The following is a 19207-nucleotide window of genomic DNA, read 5'->3' on the forward strand; positions in this document are numbered from 1 at the left end:
TTTACCTCCAGATACCTTCCGTTAGGGAAAGTATATTCACTCTGCTAGATGAGTTCTTCAACTTTTATTTCAAAAAACGTAGTGACAATTAATACTCCTCAAAATATAGCTTGATACTCTTCAAAATATAGCTAAATCCTTAGGAAAAATCATCTCAGCAGAAAGGACTCATACTTGTGCCAAATGGTTGTTTGGTCCCATGTTTTGTGGGTCTACAGAATGCCAGTAAATACTCTGCAGCTTATTTGATGCGGTTAATATAACTCCTGCTCTCCCATGGAGCATTTTGCCTCATCTGTCTCAAGAAAAAACATACGGGGCAGAGAAAAGCAGAAAATACCGTGGTAGGATCGTCACAGTAAATTGACTTTAGCACAGCGTGAGAAGATACCGCGTTTTGTCTTCGCTTTTTCTGAGTGGCTTCTCTTTAAATATAATTGTCCGTATCACCGGAGCAAGGAGATGAGCGAGGCAGCGCCAGCGCCCCGACGGCGAAGGCTGCGGCAGCGGCAGCGGGGTGCTTTGGGGCAGCGCCCCTCCGGCAGGCACAGCGGGGCTCCCTGCGGCCGGTGCCGCGGCTGGTGGCGCCCGGGTCAGGAGCACGGTTACGAGTCCGCGCAGCACAGGCGGCTCAGCGGCGGCTCTGCTCCACCTGCTTTCACTCCAGAGCAGCCTCAAAAGGATTTTTCAGTCTCAACAGCTCGAAACAGACATGTGCACGTGCCGCGATGTTATTTTTATTTCCTGATTGGAGGAGAGTGATTCAGCCTGAGCGCCAGCGGATTCATGTTTGGGACTACGAGAAAGCTTAACTCAAAACGCAGCCAGCACTAAGGACCGTCACTTACAACATTCTTCTCTCTTAACCTGTTTGTTTGTTTGTTTCATGAATTGTAACCAAATAGGGCTCTCAGGGGTTCATACAAAGCAGTGGGGAGGCACACACCAACGCTTGGGTAAACATGAAAAAAATTACTAACGCAGTCCTTTGAATTAATGGTCCTTTTGAATATCAAGGGAGGCTAGTGCCGGGATAACAGTTAAGTCAAATTTACATTCTCCTTTATGCTACACTCACAGTGTCCCCGACGAGCAAAATTTGTGTCGGTGAGTTTTGAAGCTCAGCACAGACCTCCTGCTGGTGTCCGGGGGACTTCTGTGTGCACTCCTTGAGCTCAGACATTCCGGACTACTTTCCGAATTCAGTCCCGTTCAGTACCGGGATTCAGAGCAGGGCTCATTGGCTGTCCCGGCAATAGTGTTTCCGAATGGATGTCATCCTACTTATTTGGCCTTAAAATCACTTTGGTTTTCAGCCCAGTCGAAAGGGACGTTATTCCAGGGCGCCCTAGCGAGTGATTTATATCATCCCGTCTAACGGTGCATCAGTCCGTTTGTTTTGTTTTACAAAAATCAATGCCCTATGCTTTAATAAAAGTGAGTGAACTAACTTAATGAGGGACTCTGATTTGGTAAGCAAAGCAGGAGCATCCTTTCACTCATATTTCTGTTTGATAAATGTTTTAATTACCTTAGTTGCAAGTAATGTCTGTGGCCTTTTCCCATCTTTCCTGTTTAGTTTGCTCTTTTCGGTGCCTTTGGCCGGCGCGTGAGAGGGGGTTGCAGATGGCAAGCGGGGATTGCGTGTCCTGCTGGCTGCGAGCGCCGAGACCCTGCGGAGGAGCTCAGGGAAAGGCTGTTAAAGATGCATTAAACGAGTCCAGCTCCTTCCCTGCGGGGTCGGCGAGCTGGGCCTCTGGCAGAAAACCCGTCTGTCTGTCTGTCTGCCCAGGGAGGAGCTGTGGCTGTGCTGCCCTGCAGAGGCCGATTGCCAAAGGTGCCCCCGAGTCTCCTTCCCCGTGGCTAACCCCGTTAGCGGCAGTGCCTGGAAGGGCAGACCCGCGGAGCTCAGCCCTGCCGCGAGGTGCGCGCTGGCGGTGCACGGGCATCTTTAGAGCAGAATTATTCAGTCGGTGGGACGATGGGGGCTGTGGGGCAGCTGGCAGCACGGAGCTGTGTCCTCCTCCACCTCTCTCCTCTCTGCTCATCTACAGCAGCAGCTTTATTCTCTTTTTCAGCTGTTTTGCGTGATGTGCAGCATATTAGGGCCCGAACTGCAAGGCCAGTGGGTAGTTGTATGGTTTGGTGGTGGTGACAGAGAAGTCCTGCCCCTGCTCCTCGCCATGGGGCGTGCGTGCTGGCTGGGAAACGAGGGAGCCGTGAAGGGCAGAGACGAGCCCAGCGGCTCGCACTGACCCGGGCCCCCCGTCTCTCCGGTCCTGCGTGGCATCGGTGTCCCAGTTCCGACCAGTCTGCGGTTCCAGGCTGACCCTTGGCTGATGCTCGTGGACAGCGGCGCCGTGCCTGGGGTGACCCTGGCGGCACAGTCCCGCTCCCCGCCGTCCCGCAGCCGCCCGGGCGCTGGCTCCGTGCTGGGGCTGGGCACAGTCCCTGGGGGTCCCTCCGTGCCGTCTGTCCTCGGGGCCGCTCTGTTGCCAGAAGCGTTCCCCGGTGCCGGAGCGTCGGGGTGGCTCTGTGCCCTGGCAGAGTTGGCTGCTGCTGAGAAGTGGTTGTGTGCGCCCAGGTTTCACCACCTCGTGTCTCTCTGCCAGCGGCGTGGCGCCGGGGCTGGCCCGATGTGGCGGGGGGGGGGGGGGGTATCTCCTAATTTATACCTGTGCAGCACATTTCGAAATACCTGTGAGTTTCAGAATAATACAAAGTGGCTCTGATAAAACACGCTATTATTTTGCAGTGGTCTAAAGGCCGCGGCATATTTATGTTAGTATAAAATGATCTCGGTGGAAAATAAATGGGATAGTCTTTTATTTACTGTACAGAGAATATATTGGGCTGAAATCAAACATTGATAACTCTTAAGTTACACACTGACAGACTGGTTTGTAGTTTTGTCTTCAGTGTTCATTATTACATAGCTGATAACACAGTAATTAAAAGTGCAGTTAATTAATAGTGTATTTAAGAGAAATATTTTATTTCCTGTAAAATTTGCCCGTTTGTTTTTCATTCACATGGATGAAGAACCAGAGACGTTAAGGAAATTACTCCTATTTACACAACTTTCAGTCTTTTTTCCTCAGCAGTGTGTTTTTCCCTAGTGTTTTCAAATGGACTCCTTCCTTCTTCCAAACCGTCCAGTCATTTCCTCAGGAACACAGAAGCACGTGGTGGTGTAGGCTGTCTGGCTTAAACAGATATGAAACAGAGAAAAAGAGTTGCGTTAACTCTGTAGTTGTTTTTCCCTCTAAATAGTAATTTGGAAGAAAAACCTAAAAGCCTTAAGTAACTACTTTATTTAGATACTAAAGATAAACACTCCGGACTAAATTTTATTTGGCAATTACACTGGTGGCACAGTGCCTTTGCATTCCGGGGGGCAGAAGAGTTATTTAATCTTTACTGCAGCGTAACAGCTCTGCATTTGGTCTTACAGCGTTATTTGGTCTTCTACATCCAATCATCTTCACAACATGTGATAGCCTACAAGGGCATCTGACTCTTTTTTTAAAACAAGCAAACAAACAAAAAAACCCAGAATTTGCATGCTCTCTCTCTTTCTCTGGCTTAATGTTTTAGGCTAAATAAAGCATATCCTTGATGCGACGTATTTCTTTCCGAATATCTGCGTGGACAGCCTGTTTAATTTTGTAAAAATAAATGACTATGGTCATCTGGTCTTGTTCCTGTATTAAACCGCTGTGATTTCCAAACCAGGGCGGGCTGTCACCAGGGTCAGAAACGTATTTATGCGGGTGCGGGGAAGCCTGAGCAGCAGAACCAGCGCGGGCTGGCGGGGGGTGCCAGTCCTCGAGGTCTCGCTCGTGTGCAGCCCTTGCGCGAGTGTTCTTCATGTCCCACAAACATGACGAGAGCTTCTTTCCCCTTACTAACAGAAACTCACCACCAGCGTGCTCAAGGTGGTCGCCAAAAAGTTACTATGCTGATGGTATGGCAATTTTAAGTATTTAAAGTGTCTGTCTTCTTTTCTCTGATTGCAGCCGATGTTTTCCGTTGCACCGAGCTTAGCCACCAACGCATCAGCTGCCTTCAACCCCTACCTGGGGCCCGTCTCCCCAGGCCTGGTCCCAGCGGAGATCCTGCCCACCGCCCCCATGCTGGTGACAGGGAACCCCGGTGTCCCGGTTCCTGCCGCTGCTGCCGCTGCTGCCCAAAAGCTGATGAGGACAGACAGGCTGGAGGTAGGAGCCGATATGTGTAACTTACTCTCACCAGTTGTATCATTTATTACGTCTCCTAGATATAAAATATTTTTCTTGTGAAAGAAAATAATTCAGGTTTCACTTCAGCTGCTCATGTCGTGTCTTGGTGATGGGTAAGGACGGGGAGCGCCTGAGGGATCATACAGTAAGTTAATGCTCGCGGTTCCGCTTCAGACCCTCCGCTGCAGAAAGAAATGGAAATATTGAGCCCTTTTAGGAACGACTGTGGCAGCAGCAAGAGTGCCTCGAAACTTGTAGTGTGTGCCCAGGTGTGAACGCGCGGGTTGCGCGGGCACAGGAGCCAAGCGCCAGGGCCGGGAGGAAGGGCAGAGCTCCAGCCGCCCGGGCAGGAGATGGCTTTGGGCCTCTCTCTTCCGCTCGCTCGGGGCAGATGGTGCCGGCGCTCCCCCGCCGGCCTCCCGCGCCCGCCTTATCAGCCTTGCTGCAACCCTGACAAGTGCTAGTGCTCTCTAGCTGGCACTCTCCCTTGCCCTGGATCTTTCTTATCTGAAAGGCCTGACAGTGTTTTCGGCACCTTATCGGTGCTGCGGCAGCGTGGGCGGTGAGCCAGCGACGTGCCGTGCCGTGGCTGCCGCGTGCTTGGGGTGTGCTTGCGAGCGCAGCCGTGAGCGCAGCCGTGAGCACAGCCGTGAGCACAGCCGTGAGCGCAGCCTGTGAGCGCAGCCATGAGCACAGCCGTGAGCGCAGCCGTGAGCACAGCCATGAGCGTGGCCGTGAGCACAGCCGTGAGCGCGGCCGTGAGCACAGCCGTGAGCGCAGCCGTGAGCACAGCCGTGAGCACAGCCTGTGAGCACAGCTGTGAGCGCAGCCATGAGCACAGCCGTGAGCGCAGCCGTGAGCACAGCCGTGAGCACAGCCGTGAGCGCAGCCGTGAGCACAGCCATGAGCACAGCCTGTGAGCGCAGCCGTGAGCACAGCCGTGAGCGCAGCCGTGAGCACAGCCGTGAGCACAGCCTGTGAGCGCAGCCGTGAGCACAGCCGTGAGCGCAGCCGTGAGCACAGCCGTGAGCGCAGCCTGTGAGCGCAGCCGTGAGCGCAGCCATGAGCACAGCCGTGAGCGCAGCCGTGAGCACAGCCGTGAGCGCAGCCGTGAGCACAGTCAGGAGACAGCCCGCGCACACAGTCGGGAGCACAGCCTTCATGCACAGCCTGCGAGCACAGCCGGGAGCACAGTCAGGAGCGCGGGCTGTGGTGCCTGCAAGCGGGGGCTCAGCAGCCCCGCTCAGGCCTGCTGGTTATAAGGCGGTGACGGGAGAGGCAGAGCTGGCAGGGCGAGCTGCTGTCACCCCCTGTGCCTGTTGGACACAGCAGTGTGTTAGGACATGCGTGTCTGTGAGAGGTCGGCTCTCTCTGTCGCACGGCTGGTGGTGCTCTCCCACTCCAGCCCAGAGGCAGCTTCAATCGGCAGAGAGAGCCGAGCTGTGCCGTGCCCTGTCCCTGCAGCCCCCGGCCCTCCCGCTCTGCCCTCAGCCCCCCGCCCGGCGGCCAGTGCTCAGCGCTCACCTTCTGTAGCCTTAGCGCAGGGGCAGGGCTGAGAGGTCAAAGAATCATAGAACCATAGAATGGTTTGGGTGGGAAAGGCCCTTAAGGCCCCCCCAGTGCCACCCCCTGCCCTGGGCAGGGCCACCTCCCCCCAGCCCAGGCTGCTCCCAGCCCCGTCCAACCCGGCCTTGAACACCTCCAGGGATGGGGCAGCCACAGCTTCTCGGGGCACCCTGCCCCAGGGGCTCACCGCCCCCACAGCCAAGAATTGCTTCCTCAGATCTCATCTCAATCTCCCCTCTGTCAGTGTCAAACCGTTCCCCCTCGTCCCACGGCTCCCCTCCCTGACCCAGAGTCCCTCCCCAGCTCTCCTGGAGCCCCTTTAGGCACTGGAAGGGGCTCTGAGGTCTCCCCGGAGCCTTCTCTTCTCCAGGCTGACCCCCCCACCTCTCCCAGCCTGTCCTCCCAGCAGAGAGGCTCCAGCCCTCCCAGCATCTCCGGGGCCTCCTCTGGCCCCGCTCCAACAGGTCCACGTCTTTCCTATGTTGGTGCCCCCCGAGACCGAGGCAGTAGTCCAGGTGGGGTCTCCCCAGAGCGGAGCAGAGGGGCAGGTGCTGGTACTGCAGCCTCTCCTCTGCGTGGGGAGGGTGGGGGGCCTTGGGGGTGCGCAGGGTGGATGGGTTGTTCTGCTCTTGGATATGGTCCCTGAGCTCAGGGCGCGTGATGGGAGGAGTGAGAAGGATCTCTGTTTTAAAACACAGCCTGTTGTGATTGTAATGCTTTTCTTTCTGCCCATGCATGTGCATTAACAGGGATTAATTCCCCTTACCAGGAAAATTAGTTCCTTTTTCTTAGGTGCGTCTGTGACTGACACGCTGCCGCGCAGAAGGCTGCGAGCTGGGAGGGGTGTGGAGGGTCATCTGGCAGCGAGCATTTCCCGCTGCCGCTGTCACTATTCTCAGGGCTCACGTCACCACAGGTTCCCCTTCTGCGGGATCGCATCATTTCCCTTTTTAGAGATGTTTTCTCTGAGGAAAGCGTTCCCCAAAGCACGGTCAGGTTACAGGAGAGGCAGGTGCACCGAGCTGAGAGCTGGCGCACAGATGGCTCTTTAGGATCACCGAGGGATGTTTTCCCTTTGAGGACTCTATTTCGCGGTGGATACCTGCCAGAGGTGGTTTAAAACCAAAATGCAATTAGATAAATTCATCAATAAATCATGCTAGATTCAGCAATGAGTACCGAAAAGAGGATGCAGGCAGCGGGCAGCCCTTTGGGTTGCAGTGCCGAGGTTGGCTGCGGTCTTTGATGGTGCTTCCACACACGCTGGGGCCACGGCACTGCTCAGCGGTGCTGGTGACATGTGGGCTCCAAAGCTTTCTGTTCTAAGCGGGAGCAGGACGTACCCGCGGTCCCTGGGCACCAGCTCTGCCCTTCGCCAGGGAAGTGCATCTGTCGGTGAGAGCTCTTCATGTGGAGCCTCCGGGGCAGAGCTTGTGCCGGCCGCCAGACTGGGACCAGAGTGCACAGGGAGCTAATGAAATCTGGGACTTCAACGGGCAGAATTTGGTCCTCCCGACACTTGCGTTCTCTTTATATAGCTGTTTAGAGAAGTGCTGTGCTGCTGAGCCAAACTCTCCCGCAGAAGAGGGAGTTGTGAGGGTGTTGATCTCACAAAACGCCCAGGGGCACGGTCTGCAGTGAAAACCCCTTTTATCAGTTAGGAAAAGTCAGCAAAAACATCAGAAATCAGTAAAATTTTTAAAAAGGCCGGGTGGTTTTGCTTTGAACTTGAATGACGAGGAAGATGATGGTGAAGTTGGGAACCCCTGAAAACAGGCAGTGAGACCTAGAGGAGCGGCTCTTTTGTCACCTGTCCCGGTGAGAGGGCACCCTGCGGGGGTTCCTCCGGGACCAGTCGCCGTTTGCCACAGGAGCCGCTGGCGGGCAGGAGCGGGCCGGGTCCCTGCGCACTGGCCGAGCTGCCGCAGGGCAGCACCTGCGCCGGGGAGAGCCCTCGGCAGCGCCGGGGAGACGGCACCGGCCCTCCCCTGGGCTCAGCCCGCGGTCCGGCAGGGCGCTGCTTCGCAGCCGGGTGCTCCGGCTGACCGCCGCCCCGGCTCGCCGGCACCCGGCGGCCTTCTCGGCCGTAATGGCATTTATGTCAGCAGGCTCCGCTCCTCGGAGACGTCCTTGTCCTGGGAGGAGGGCTGTCCCAGCCCAGCCTTCCTAGCAGGGCCTGCCCTTGGCTCAGCTCTAGCCGTCGCACCACCTAGAGCACTTCAAAAGTATCCAACTTCTTCTACCCTCCGAGCTGTTTAAGTTTTGCTTTCTGTTTTGCCCGGGCTCAAGAGCACGGCCAGGTTGGCCCACTGACTCTGCAATTCCACACCGCGCTGCTGTCTTACAAAATTAGTGTCTGGTGGGGGCGTTGTGTGTCTTTTCCGCCTCCTTTTTGCCCTTCAGCAAATGCAGTTTAAATAGTGAAATATGTAGGTGAGAAGATATGTAGGTGAGAAGATAATATGCCGGTGCTTTCCTGTGTATTGGTCATTTAATCTGGAGTATCCAAATTTAGTATACAAATACCAAATAAGCACATCACAGCAAAACATTTTAATGTACTTTATAGGTTACAGAAATGCAGAACTGATTTGAAAGTTTTTGCATGGTCTGGTTGTTACCTCTCGGAGAAGCCGCCGTGCATCTACCCGCTCTTTAAGTGGGCTTAGTGCTGTCCGTATTGTCATTTGTTAGGACGTGATTCGGGAGCTTTATATGGCTTAGCTCGCTCTCCCTTGGAATGAACTGTCCTGGAGAAAAATAACCGCTGTGATGTTAGCATCTAATCTTGGAACATGATTCCTTCTGCTTAGAATTTGAAATACTTATTTTCAAGAATGATGTACTCTGGCGTTAGTTAAGTTAGCACGCGTGTTCTGGGACGCTGAATCGGACTGCTCCACAACCGAAACCCCTCAACACGTACAGCTGGGATGGTAAGGAAAGCAGGCAGGCGGCACAGATCCGCCAGGCAGCGTGCCTGGTCTCCTGGACTAACCTGGGTGTTCGTCAGATCAGGTCGGTGACTGTTAGTAGCAGTAGGATTGATTTAATACCTGTTTGGACCGTGTCGCCTGTACAGCTAGCGTGCAGATGTTTGGGTGCCCAGTGCGTTCGGCCACTCCCGTAAGGAATCTGGATCTCGGGGTGGAAATTTCATGGGTTGAGGCTCTTCCTCACACTCCTCTCCTGCCAGAAATATCTTGAACGAAAGCGCGGCTCTTCCAGTGAACTAGAAGAGAAGTGAGAAGGACGGGGAAGTGAGAGAGAAAGGACTTGCTAACCGTTTTATTTAAAACCCATGTGTTTCCGTTTGAATGCCATCATTTTCTGTGAGAAGTACTCAAGAAGCAAGAATGACCACAACCAAGCTGCTGTTTCCTGCGTGTTTCATATATACCATTTTTATCCAGAGAGAAGCAGCTTAGAAGTTCTTGGAGACGTTCAGACCTTGGGTGGCCAGGAAATCTGACCTAGCGCTGCCGTTGGTTTAGACGTTCAGAGTGTCCTGGCTAACACTGGGCCCGATTTGATGAATTCGCCGCAGTGCAGAGAAGGGGCCAGAGGTGGTCCTTGCTCAGGGAAGGGCAGGGGCTCCGCTCCGCTCCCCGCGTCCCTCCAGCTGAAGCTCTGCCTGCTTTCGGGCGCGCGGCGTGGGACCCCTGCCCTCGCTGCGGCGCTGGGGCGGGTGTCTCCCCGCCAGGGTGGGCAACTTGGGCCCCGGCGGGGCGACCAAAATAAACCCAGCCCGAAGTTAGAACGAGTCAGGTGAATTACAGTGAATCTGTGATACTGCAGCACTAACTCGGCGTTTTTGTGGACAGGCTAGAGACGTACAGGTCCCTCTTTTTGTTTCTTAACATACTCAGTTCAAAATTATGATACTGATTGCAGGGCTATTAGTAAATAACTAAATAAAAGCTGTCCAGATCTGAAAGACCAGGCAAGATACCATGCTTTTGTGCCTCTCTTTACTCAGGCAGATGAATGATGCGTTACTGCATGCCTGTGGCAAAAAAATAACACCATTTTCAGTGCTTGCTTTTAAATAAACAAGAGTTGGAAACATTCTTGGCTGCCATCACGGTGGTTGAAAAGCCATTGCTGGTCACTGATTAAAAGGACTAGCAGCATTATGGTTTGTGTCTGAGTGCTGTAAACCATCGTTCTGAGATGTGTTAGGGAGGACGGAGCCATTCATTGCCTTATCGCAGCTACTGCGTGACAGCTCCGTGAAAATCTGCTCTGGACATGCCCAAGATTGTCTCTATCTGCCTATTTCAGTTTTCTGGTCATTCTTCTTTGGTTTTTAACTGTGTTAAAATTAGCTTATCTGTGGGTGCTTTTTCTTTCTCTCTCTGTATATATAGAATACACACTCACACGTGAATTTGTATATGTCATCTTCGTGTTATTCGTGGAGCAGTTCTTGCTTACATGTGCAGTGGGTTTGAGACATCGGTTTTGTGGGTCACCAATACAAGACAAAGAGCAGACAGTCAACTGACCTTAGTTGCATCCTTAGTTGCATTCTTTATCTTCAGAGGAGAAGACTTCAGTTTACTTCTAGACTGCAAACAAATAAGCAAAGGACATTTTCCATTTTTGTCTATTTGGGAGGCCTGCGTTTGGGTGGAAGACGCTGGTTGGTGGCCCAAAGAGTATTCCAAGATGACGGAAGCGAGGACGCCGTCCCGCAGACAGTGGGGCGCACCAGCCCAGCCCAGCTCTCTCGCCGCAGCAGCGACCCGCCGGCTCCCTTGGGCACACGCGGGAGAGCGAGGGGCAGAGGGACCGGGGGGCTCGTGTGAGCAGGGGTGGTGCTAGCACCCAGCACGTGCCAGAAGCAGACTTGGGGGTTTTGATGGCTCAAACTGGTGCCACCTCCTTCCCTAGTCACTCCCCATGTAGGGAGTAGAGCGGGGAGGGATCCAGCTGCAGAAATACTGGAGGGCAGGTGGTTATTTTCCAGCTGGGGGATCTGCCCAGTCTGTTTGACGTGTGCTGCAGGTGCCGAGCCGCGAGCAGTAGTGCCACGGGGATGGACGAGAGCGGTGGAGGTGCCTGAACTGCCACATTCAGCTCGGCTGCACATATACATCCAGAGTCTTTGTCACTGCGTGGAAAAAGACTGTAAATAAGGTCGTGCTGGAATGACCCTGGACAAACGGATGTTTCCTGCGAGCGGGTTCACAAAAGACATTGCTCTTGTCCTTTGGGGATGTCATTTCGTAGGTCTTGGGCGATGGGCAGCTGGTACTCGAAGCAGCGCAGGGGTTAAAACGCAGTTAGAGCCCTAGCGTGGATGGAAACCAAATAACAACCAAATTTGGTTTGTTGCAGGGATCAGAGCCAAGATCCTTGAGGAAATACTGATGATCCAAGCTCATGGGCACCCACCTTTAAAAGGAAATTCCACCTACTAAAGTGGTTTTATTTTTATACAAACTTGGTTGCTTTTGTCCCTTTCTGTTTCCTATAGCCTTTGGGAAACTGAAATGACAAACGCATTTTTGTTTGCGGTTTGTGAAAAGCTGACCGTGAAAAGAACACGTGTCATTTTTTTAAGCAGAGGGTTTGCAGGGTGTGTGAGGGGGGGGCGGCGCTGGTGATGAAGTTAGTGTCCGCAGGGCACGCGGTGGCTGGAGGTGTGGGGGTCGGTGCGGGGGGGCCGGGCTGGGGCAGCGGGGGGGCCGCAGGGGCTGCGCTCCAGCCAAGATGGTTCTTTCTGCAGTTTCTGATTCCTTCAGCTTCGTTTGGCTGCTGTCGGGTGGTGGCGGTGTGACAGCGGGACCGGTGACCGCTCTGGCTGCTGCCTCTGCTCTTTCCCGACGCGGCCCATCTCGTGCTGACGCGCTGGGCGCTCCCGGGCAGGCGGCGGAGGCGGCCGCCGCTGTGGGTTTTGGATTGCCCTCTCGTGGCAGACGCCTGGATCGTGGGGCCCGTGCGGCACCGCACACCCCACGGGTGCAGCTCGCTCCCCTGCGCGGCCACCGAGTGCCCGACCGGTGGGGCTGCTCGGGGAGGCCACCCAGTCATCGTCCCAGCACCGCTGGCCGGTCACCTTAATCCATGGGTGGAGCATGGCTCAGTCGGGCACAGGCAGATCCCCGTGGCGCCCGGCCGCGGGCGAGCACCGTGGGGCTTGGGGTGATGTCTGAGAGCTGGCCACTGCACCTTCTCCAGAAAACAGAAAAAGCCCTGTGGGCGGCTAAGTGGGAGCCAAATCAGAACCCGCGGTGTGCCTGGCTCTTGATCCCGGTGGGTTTGGATGCTCTTTGACATGAGAGGTGGCTTTAGAGAAGCCCGGTCCCTGCTGGCGGGGAGCCGAGCCCACCGTCCCACCGCCGCTGTGCTCCTCCTGGGGCCGGGCGCCCGTCCTCACGGCGCTGCCGCAGACGTTCAAAACCGCGACTGTGCTCCCAGCCGCGCCTGTGACACCCGCCACCCAAATTAATCGCCTTTCTTTTCCCAATGTCGCAGGTATGTCGAGAGTACCAGCGTGGCAACTGCAACAGGGGGGAGAACGACTGCCGGTTCGCTCACCCCGCCGACAGCGCCATGATCGACACCAACGACAACACGGTCACCGTCTGCATGGATTACATCAAAGGGAGATGCTCACGGGAAAAGTGCAAATATTTTCACCCTCCTGCACACCTGCAAGCCAAGATCAAGGCTGCCCAGTACCAGGTTAACCAAGCTGCAGCTGCCCAGGCAGCAGCCACTGCAGCTGCCATGGTGAGTCCGGAAGACCCCTCTGGAGCAGAGGGATGTTGAGGAGAGACGAGAACTGACGTGTTAGCTGTTCTCGCCGGGGGGGGGGGGCGTGCTCGGGCATCCCAGTCACGACACGGTGCAATGAGCTTTCTCAGCATGTGGTGCCAGATCTGCTCTTAAGTAGTTTCAGACCGTTCAGGTGTTTCACTAATTTTGCCTGCCGATGTACAGAGTATCTATATGTACATATATGTGTGCATACGTGTGTGCGTGTGTGTACGTGTGTGTGCATATATGTATATATAGTTTATTGTATGTTTGTGTGTGGGTAGACGTGTATCTATCTAGTCGCACAGATAGATAAACCCGTATTTCAGTTGCCCGAAGTCCGTGTTTGGAGAGGCTCGGTTTGGAGTGGATCTTACTGCGTTAACGCTGTTCGTGGCCCACCGGCCCTTGCCCCCCGCCGCGGGCTGTCGGCAGCTCTCGCAGGGCGCTGGAGCGAACCCCAATACCATAGCACCCAGATCTGGAACCTCTCTGGGACCGGTGTCCCCACCGGGGGCGGCCGGCCCCCGCACAGGGCAGTGGTGGCACAGCGGTCCCGTGTGCGGAGCCCCATGGGGTGTGGGAAGAGGCGCACGGCGGGCGCCAGGCGCAGCGGCAGCGGCAGCGGCATGGCCGGCGGTGCGGGGTGGTGGCGGCCGGCGGGGTGCGGTGGCGGGGAGCCCCCCTTGCTGCTGCCGTCCCGCCGCGAGCCCCGCGCCCCGCCGGCCCCCCGTGCATGCCTAGTCTTGTTACCGTTGTACACGGCATCCGGTGATTTGTTTTTATTTGTTTTTTCTCACCTACCCAAATGCACTGCTGCCCCCATGATGCACCTCTGCTTGCTGTTTATGTTAATGCGCTTGACCCCACTGGCCATTGCCATCATGTGCTCGCTGCCTGCTAATTAAGACTCAGTCGGCTGTCAAATCACTGAAGCGACCCCTCGAGGCAACCTTTGACCTGGTACTATGACCTTTCACCTTTTAGCTTGGCATGTAGCTGTATCGTAGAGTCAAGTTTGGGGTTAATGTCTAGAAATGGAATATCCCGGTTTCCCCCCGGTCCCCGGTGAGGGGTGCGGGGGCGGCCGGGCCGGGCTCCAGAGCAGGACCCCGCCGCCCCCGCGCCCCCCCGGCCCCCTGCCCTGTCCCCTGTCCCCGTCCCCGTCCCCTCCCCTCCCGAGGGTGCCGCGTGGGCGGCCGCGGCGCAGGGTGCGTTGGCATGGCTTCGTGGCGCGGAGGCGGCCCGGGGGTGCCGGCATGTGGCGCGCGCTCTGCATGCCCGGGCAGGCGCTGGGGCCGGGGAGTGGGTTGGCGCCAGCAGCACTGCCATCCGCTCCGGACGGTGACTATTAACATCGCTTCTACGTGTTGATCCTCATGGAGCTCGCCGTGCTGCTTCCCCTGCCCCGATAGCCTCGCTCCTGACCGAAGCCCTGAAGCTTTACCGTAGCGTAATAGCTCTGCCGGTCCCTATAACGTACGGCTCCGACACGTTCCCTGTGCCGCTGTAATGGTAGGCTAAAGTAGCGCTCCCTCGTAAAGCTCTTACCTCGCCTTTTATTTGGTAGTTAAGTCTGCTATGCTGCTTGCTTGCTCATGGATAAACATGGTGCTGCCTGTTTTTTTTGCCTTCTACTGATTTTTCTTTTTTCCTTTCTCTCTTTCCTTGTCTTCTCCCTCCTTCCCCTCCTCCTCCACACCCCCCACTCCCCATGCCCCCCCCCCCTTTTTTTTTTTTCTTTTTTTACTGGACTTTATTTTTATACCCATCCACCATTCAGGGAATTCCTCAAACTGTACTTCCCCCATTACCAAAGAGGCCTGCGCTTGAAAAAACCAATGGTGCCACTGCGGTCTTTAACACTGGTATTTTCCAATACCAGCAAGCTCTTGCCAACATGCAGTTACAGCAGCATACAGCCTTTCTCCCACCAGGTAAGTGCTTCTCGTTTGCCTTTTTCTGGGGAGGGGGAAGGGGGAATTCTGGAAATAGCACCCGAGGAGGTAACCGTGTGTTCCTGGCGGGAAATGCGGAGAGGTATTTGCACGGCTGCTGCCGGGCAGAGGCAGCCCCTCTCCCCGCTGAGAGGAGACGCTGCCGTGCCGGGGAGCCGCAGGCGGAGGAGCGCTGACTGCAGGATGGCTGGCTTCTCTCTGCTTCTCTCGGAAGCTGGGTGGGTGTTTTCCGGTCTAATACAAAAATCAGTGTCATGCTCTGTCATCCCAAATCAGAACTTGAAATCTCCTCTCTCGCTCCTCTTCCCCTCGATTAACTTCTCTCTGTTACACATCTCTTAAGCTGTTGTATTTGTTTCTCTTTGCTGTAAGACCCCTTTGCCTTCATGTGCTTAGCAACAGTTGCTCTGAGTCACACACTTGAAGGTTTTGATTTTAATTAGGGTGCAGTGATCACACAAAGGCAGAGGCAGGCAGTCTCGCAGGTGGGCTGCTCGTGGACCTATACAAGAAACCAAGGCTCAAACCTCTACCGCTAAAGCCTCGGGGCTGATTTTGGCCAAGCAGAACCAAGGTGCACTTGTTCTTATTCAAGAGTGATCAAATCTGCACTTGTCCTGGCATAATTGCTGAAGGATCGATGCCTCTACTATTTACATAAGCAGAAGTCCCTTCAGAGGACGAGTGGTGGGACTTAAAGTCGGAATATAGGTTTTGGTTCTGCAAACAACACTCCATGAGAAGTTACATATCTAGTATGTCGCGTGAATTTGTGCCTATGTTAACACAACTGAGTTTGTGTTTTACATCCCAACCCACACTAAAACAGCCCTGTCGTTCCAGGAGGTGTGCGGAGGGCGTCTGATCGGTCTGTACTCAAAAAACGTGAGGAGCCTGTGAGGACAGCCCTGCGTAATGCAGACTAGTTGAGGGCTGGGGAGGAAAGAAAATACAGCTCTTCAGTCTTTACTAAAAAAAAATGTAGGGATTTTATCCTAAACATTTTGGGCAAGTGTGTTACCAGGAATTTGGTATAACACCTTTTACCATTCTTTCTTGATCTGGCATACAACCAACAGGTATAATTTAAATGGCACAAAAATCAGTTGCTTGATGTAGTACATTGTAATAACTTATTTAGGTTCCAAAAATGCATTACAACCACTAAAATATATTAGTAAAAGCTTGTGGCAAAGCTTGTTGGAGTCAATAGTAAGACGCTGAGTAAGCTTTAGGTCAGGTCTCTCACCCACATACTAAAATTAATATGCAGTCACAGTCCTTCCTGTAGATTTTAAAACAATCTCACAGATTTGTTTTGGCAAGGCATAATTGACGTAGTTAGTAAACACACAATTTTCCAGCTCCCATTAAGTCAGCGAAGGGATGGATGATTTCTGGAAGTACTTGGGCTGCTTTGAGCTGTGCCCTTGGAGCGCAGAAGCTGGGGTTATGGTTCGGGCGCGTCAGCCGTCATTGACCAGGACCTTTCACATCGGCACTTGCGCACGACCTGCCTCAGCTCTTCCTCTAGCAAGTCTGTACTGGAACCTACAGCAGTTTGTGCGCTGGTTCTTGATGCTTCGCTTGACCTTTCTTGACCTCTGAAGCTTAGTATATGTTAAACAAGAAAAGCAAAGGATTTTGCAGCGTGAGCTACTAGGAATTCTCTGTTTATATTTTTCAGACAGCAGCACTTTGAGCTTCACACTAATCCAGTACTTTTCTGAAAGTTTGAGAATTTTATTTGCCACCTTGCCCTTTTTAGTTTTCCCCGCTTAAAATTAACTGGCACCAGTCCTGCTTGCGCATAGTCAGCTGGAAGTGGAGCAGCTCCGTCAGTCCCTAAGAAGCGACGGAGAGCACCGAGTGCGGGTGCCCTCAGCTGCACTGCCGTGGAGCAGGGGCAGGTTATTTCAGTGGGGTCTGAATTAAAGTGACATTTTTCGGGTTCAGACACCCAAAGTGTAATCACTCATGTGTGTCCTCGGTTGCTTCAGCTGCGATACGTGAAGAAGCAGGACGCGTGGAGGGCAGGACGATAGCGGAGCCTACGCGGTGTCGGTGTGTGCCCCTGTGGAGGGTCTCGGCAGGAGCCTCCTCCCTCCAGCGCACTGCGCTCTTCATGGCTCACCCCGAGAGTTTTCCCCTCCAGTTCCAGACAAACCCAGATACCCCTTCTAAATTGTAGGGCGTAGTTCTGGCTGCCTGTACGCAAGGGCACATGAAAGCAAATAGAGGGATCGTCCATGCCAGGGGGTGGACACTGGCGCTCCGGCGCACTTTAAGTGATTAAATGCTCTTAGATCCTCACCTCAGCGCTCTCAAATAAAGCGCAGGTCTTTGCACAGCTCCCCTGCCGAGGTCTCCCACACGCCGTGGCCGCTGGAAGCTGTCCCCAGACTAGAGGGGAGTCAGAGGAGTTGCAAGAGCGAGCTGGGAGCGCTTGTGGTGCTGGATGGCCGAAATAAGCGGGGTTAGTCTGCCGGAGGAGGAGGCCCTGCACGACTTAATAGATGTTGCCAGCGTGCTCTGGGCTCTCCACGCCTCGGCAGCCACGCGGGCAGACGGTCGCCTGCGGGGCTGTGAACTTGCAGAGCACGGGTTAGGTGGCGTTCACTACTTCTGCACGTGCTCTTTGTCCCGCGGTGACTGAGCTGGCGGGAGGTATGTGGGTACCTACAGGGAGAGAGCTGCTCTCTGCGGCTCCGTGAAATTCCTGCCCCAGTGCCTGTTACTGTCCTGTGCCGCAGCTCGCTGCCTCCTCAGCTGTGTGCAGACAGCCGTTCCCGGCCTCGGCCTGTCAGCAGGGCCACCAGAACGGTCTTTGAGAAGCGTAGTCCCCCAGGAGAAAGGGGTCAGGTTCACGGGATTCTCCCAGGAGCTGTTGTCCTGAGGCAGAGCTGCAGCGGAGCCGCAGAACCCCCTCCCCACCCCCGGCGGGGCTTCAGCCGCCTCTGCCCGTAAGTTAACGCGTGCCGTGCTTATTTAGGTACGGCAGCTTCAGCTCTGGAGAACTCCCTTGCTCAGGGCTGGGCCTCAGGGCTGGGGCTGAGGGCTCAGGGCTCAGGGCTGGGGCTGAGGGCTCAGGGCTGAGGGCTGGGGCTTAGGGCTGGGGCTTGGGGCTGAGGGCTGGGGCTCAGGGCTCAGGGCTGGGGCTCAGGGCTGGGGCTGAGGGCTCAGGGCTCAGGGCTGAGTGCTCAGGGCTGGGGCTGAGGGCTGGGGCTCAGGGCTGGGGCACAGGGCTCAGGGCTCAGGGCTGGGGCTCAGGGCTGAGGGCTGGGGCTCAGGGCTCAGGGCTCAGGGCTGGGGCTGAGGGCTGAGGGCTGAGGGCTGGGGCTCAGGGCTCAGGGCTGAGGGCTCAGGGCTGGGGCTGAGGGCTGAGGGCTGGGGCTGAGGGCTGAGGGCTGGAGCTCAGGGTTGGGGCTGAGGGCTCAGGGCTGGGCTGAGGGCTGGGGCTCAGGGCTGGGGCTCAGGGCTGGGGCACAGGGATCAGGGCTGAGGGCTGGGGCTCAGGGCTCAGGGCTGGGGCTGAGGGCTGGGGCTCAGGGTTGGGGCTCAGGGCTCAGGGCTGGGCTCAGGGCTCGGGCTCAGGGTTGGGGCTGAGGGCTCAGGGCTGGGCTCAGGGCTGGGGCTGAGGGCTCAGGGCTGGGGCTCAGGGCTGGGGCTGAGGGCTGGGGCTGAGGGCTGGGGCTCAGGGTTGGGGCTCAGGGCTCAGGGCTGGGCTCAGGGCTCGGGCTCAGGGTTGGGGCTGAGGGCTCAGGGCTGGGCTCAGGGCTGGGGCTGAGGGCTCAGGGCTGGGCTGAGGGCTGGGGCTCAGGGCTGGGGCTGAGGGCTGGGGCTGAGGGCTGGGGCTGAGGGCTCAGGGCTGGGCTCAGGGCTCGGGCTCAGGCAGTGCACAGATGCTTTCCTGAAGCCGCGTATGTGGGAGCACCATCCTCCGTGGGGCTTCTGGGTCTGTGAAAAACCTCGCTCTCCTCTGGACGGCGGGGAGGGAGAGATCGGGCACAGCTGCTCACATCCACAGGAGCGCTTCTGCCCTCTGTGGCCACATTTTTCATTAGGATATTAGACAGAATAAACAGACTGAGGGGAATAGTTTGAGGGAGAGAAGAGAATAAAAAGGCCTAGAACACCAGTAAACCTAGAATGTTTATAAAAATAGCTCTATTCCACTGCAGAAATAATCTGGTTGTGAAGTTGTGATCGGTTAACTGAGCCCATCCTTGAATTAAAATTCTGCCTTGTGCTGAAAAGCTAGGGAACGTTGGAAACTGCACATCTATTATTCATGCATTCTCATTAGTCAGTCAAAGCTTCTGAAGTCAAGATGAATATTAAGGTCATAGCAAAAATGATTTTTATGACTGGTAAGAGGGTCATACAGCACTATGTCTCCATATTTGCAAGTTCCTGCACCCCAGCTAGTGTCTTCATTTCTGCCTTATGTTCATTTGCTTCAATTCCCTTTCAAAACTGTGTGCTCCGGTTATAATGTTAATGACGATAACTCAGGCTAAAATTCTGAGCTGAAAAGCTGTACAGTGATATTTCAGAGTCATTATGAAATTCTAACTCGTCTTTAGCATGTAGACCTAATTATGCATGGAATGGCGTAATATTCCAGATCTAATGAAGGATGTACGACCTTATAAATAGGGCACTTCTGCAGAG

The 19207-nt window shown here is 55.1% G+C and overlaps 1 protein-coding gene across 10 annotated transcripts in view; it reads left to right on the top strand.

The window, feature by feature from the left end:
- Positions 1–19207, top strand: part of MBNL1 (muscleblind like splicing regulator 1) — a 109133-nt gene that overhangs the window by 79034 nt on the left and 10892 nt on the right. For all 10 annotated transcript variants that reach the window (XM_082486904.1, XM_082486900.1, XM_082486902.1 and 7 more), the window contains 3 exons: positions 4020–4220; positions 12291–12548; positions 14359–14512. In XM_082486904.1, coding sequence (XP_082343030.1) covers positions 4020–4220; positions 12291–12548; positions 14359–14512 — 613 coding nt within the window. The remainder of the gene's footprint in view (positions 1–4019; positions 4221–12290; positions 12549–14358; positions 14513–19207) is intronic.

Source organism: Vanellus vanellus (genome assembly GCF_965231255.1).
Source record: "Vanellus vanellus genome assembly, chromosome: 8".
Classification (NCBI taxonomy): Eukaryota; Metazoa; Chordata; class Aves; order Charadriiformes; family Charadriidae; genus Vanellus; species Vanellus vanellus.